This window comes from Ochotona curzoniae, unplaced genomic scaffold (assembly GCF_017591425.1).
Source record: "Ochotona curzoniae isolate NIBS_2020 unplaced genomic scaffold, NIBS_Ocur_1.0 scaffold_2453, whole genome shotgun sequence".
Lineage (NCBI taxonomy): Eukaryota > Metazoa > Chordata > Mammalia > Lagomorpha > Ochotonidae > Ochotona > Ochotona curzoniae.
In genome coordinates this window covers 8,251,870-8,254,896 of record NW_024467094.1, presented here as the reverse complement: position 1 = coordinate 8,254,896, position 3,027 = coordinate 8,251,870, and the positions used below count along the sequence as shown (strand labels likewise).

At 53.0% G+C, this 3,027-nt stretch overlaps 1 protein-coding gene across 1 annotated transcript; it reads left to right on the top strand.

Annotated features, from left to right (window-relative positions):
• The first annotated feature begins 1,267 nt into the window (after positions 1 to 1,267).
• On the top strand, positions 1,268 to 1,938 carry LOC121170349 (uncharacterized protein C17orf114-like). The gene is made up of 2 exons (XM_041001460.1): positions 1,268 to 1,340; positions 1,769 to 1,938. Exons 1-2 carry the CDS (start codon positions 1,268 to 1,270, stop codon positions 1,936 to 1,938), a joined length of 243 nt encoding a protein of 80 aa, XP_040857394.1.
• Positions 1,939 to 3,027: the final 1,089 nt, after the last annotated feature.

The following is a 3,027-nucleotide window of genomic DNA, read 5'->3' as shown; positions in this document are numbered from 1 at the left end:
TTGAAAGGCAGAGTTACAGAAAGAGAGAGGGAGATATCCAGCTCCTGGCTTGTGGCCTGGGAAAGCAGTTGAGGACGGCTCAAAGCCCTTGGACCCTGCACCCATGTGGGAGACCTGCAAGAAGCTCCTGGCTTTGGATTGGCTCAGCTCTGGACATTGCAGCCACTTAGGAAGTGAATCAGCAGACAGATCTTCCTCTCTGTATATCTGCCTATTCAATAAAGAAATCTTTAAAAGTCAGATATACATAGGAGCAGAGACAGAGGAAGATACTCCATCTGATGATTCACTCCCCAGGTGGCTGTCGCGGCCAGAGTTGAGCTGATTCAAACCCAGGAGCCAGAAGATTCTTCCAGGTCTCCCACAACGGTGCAGGTCCTAAGGCCTTGGGCCATTCTCGGCTGCTTTCCCAGGCCACACAGGCAGCTGGATGGGCTGCTGGGCTTAGAACTGGTGCCTATGTGCGATCTTGGCATGTGCAAGGCAAAGACTTTAGCCACTAGGCTACCGTGCCAGGCCCCCCAAATAAATAAATCTTTAAAAAAGAGAGGGAGGGAGAGTTTCTGTCTTTTAGTTCACTCTCCAAATGGCTGCAGCTGGTGGGGCTGGGCCAGGCTGAAAACAAGAGCCAGGAGCTTTGTTTGCGGTCTCCCACATGGATGACAAGGGCCTGGGACTTGGGCCATCCTCTGCTGCTTCTTTAGCCATGTGATCAGGAAAACTGGATCAGAAGTGGAGCAATTGGGATTCAAACCATTATCAGTATGGGATGCCAGTGCTGCATATGGTGGTTTAACTCCCTATACTGCAGCGGTGGCCCCTGAATGCCTGGTTTAAGTTAGTTAAGTCTCTGTATTTTGCCTTTGAAATAAATGTGTATGTGTGTGTTTTGTAAATGAATTTAACCATGTGAAGCCTGGCACCAATGCTCTTCATGGTTAGAAACTAAATTTTTATTCTATCACAGCACCTACATTTGTCTCTGCCATGCCACCCCTTCCAATGCACTCCTGCATTTCCATGGAGATCAAAAAGAACCCCAAAACTATGGAGGTCAAAAATAGGTGTTTGAATGGGAGTGTCTCCCCACTCCATGCCTCTGCCTTCCTCTCCCCTTCCATCTCCTGGCGCCTATAATCACCAGGCGGTCTGGGGCTAAGTGGTAGTTTTGCCCATGATGGGGGGGCTTGGAAACCACACCCATCTCCCTGGAACTCTCCTGGCCGCTCCCGCTCCCAGCAGCATCCCAGTTTCCTCCACAGTTGAGATGGGTCTCAAAGGGGCTTGGTGTTTCCGCTGGTGTGGGTGCTGGAGACAGCGAGGGACTGAAAGAGGAGCAGGTATGGAGGCAGATGGAGCCGACTGAGGGGGAAAGCGGGCTGTCAGGCAGCTAGCCAGGTGCATGGGGAAGAAAGACAAATGCCCAGGCCGGCGAAGGGAGAGGGGCATCTGCGTCCCTGGGTGGAACTGGCTACATACTCCACAGGGTGTGGTGCAAGATGAAAGACAGGTGACTGCACCAAACCTGGGGCCCCTTGTGGGGGGAGCCCTTGTGAGCAGGGACCCCGGGCAGCTGCACAGGTCCCACCTGAGCCCATGAAGCCAGCCCCTCCTCACATCCTTGCTCATAGCAGCAGCTCCTCACCAAATTCAGATCCATCCCCCTCACTGAGGCACCTTACCCAGCTTCCTTCCCTCTGCACTCTGGCTGGGGAGGGGGTGGTGAACCCTGACCCACACACCGTCCCCCTCTTGCTCTCATTTTCAGGCCTGGATGTCATGGCCCTTCCAGCTCCCAGCCCAGCTGCAGCCCCTGGTGTGACGGCTGAGGGCGGGCAACTCTCCCTGGGGGAAGGGGCCTACTTCAGCCGGAAAGCCCGCCTCTCCTTCCGCCACCAGCTGCATGACATGGCATCCGCCAATGACTCCACCATCTGAAGAGGGCAACTGGGACCTCAACTTTTCTTTCCCCGGGTTTCTGAGTAGTGGATCCCATTAAATGTGTTCAGAATGGCCAAGCATTGTGTGTTTGGTGGAGGGTTGGGGGGAGGTAAGAGGAGATGGAGCCAAGGCACTAGGACTGGATCATGGGGTATGAGATAACAAATCAGGCTGCTCGAATGCAATGTCCACGCGTGGCTGGTGGGATAGCAAGATGGCTAGAACCAAACTGCAGCAGTGATGTGGGAGAGCAGTCTGAGGAGCCGGGGAGGTGTGCAGGACAGCAGTGGGGACCTGGGACGGGGGGTGCACTAGGGAGACAGGGAGATGTACAGGACAGTGACAGGGGACGGAGCGGTGATTTAAAAGGCATATTCAATCAATACACCTTGAGTGTCTGTTCCTTGCCGGGCATGGAAGGTGCAGAAATGAAGTAGGAAGAAACAAACCTTGCTTCTCATGGAGCTGACTTAGCAATAGAGGAGGTAGGCAGAAGTAAACAAGCGTTAAGATCCTGCAAATCCTACTAGAAGGAAAATTGCGCCACCATCCCATATTCGTGTCCCCTGGTTGCTCCATTTCTGAATCAGCTCCCTGCTAATCTGCCTAGGAAAAGCAGCAGAGGAGGGCACAAGTGCTTGAGCCCCTACACCCAGGTGGGAGACTCAGAGGAAGCTCCTGGCCCAGGCTTTGGCCTGGCTCAGCCCTGACTATTGTGGTCACTTGGAGGGTGAACTCAGCAAATAGATCCGTGTCCCTCTTCCTCTTCTGTAACTCTTTCAGGTAAAGAATCAAACAAGCAAATAAGTAAGTGAACCTTAAAAGAAAAGGGCGGGGGGGGGGAGAAGAAAATTATACAGAGTAATTCAGGAGTGGGCTGGAGGAAGAGAAGGTAATTCTTGTATCAATGGCCAGCACAGGCCTTTCTGTTGAAGGGACATTGGAGCCAATAGCTACACTGCTGTGTGAAGACAGGAATGATGAGCTAGTCCAAGTTCACCAACTCCAACAAGAGTGCTTCTCTGATCCAGCATGCTGGCTGGCTGTGCAGAAGGGCAGGGACTACATGGGATATCCATGCCGTCT

Bases quoted from the DNA above. Each gene is read 5' to 3' on its own strand.
- LOC121170349 (XM_041001460.1), top strand. From the start codon at position 1,268: ATGGGTCTCAAAGGGGCTTGGTGTTTCCGCTGGTGTGGGTGCTGGAGA. The intron at 1,341-1,768 runs GTATGGAGGCAG...TCTCATTTTCAG, and splicing joins AGGGACTGAAAGAGGAGCAG to GCCTGGATGTCATGGCCCTT.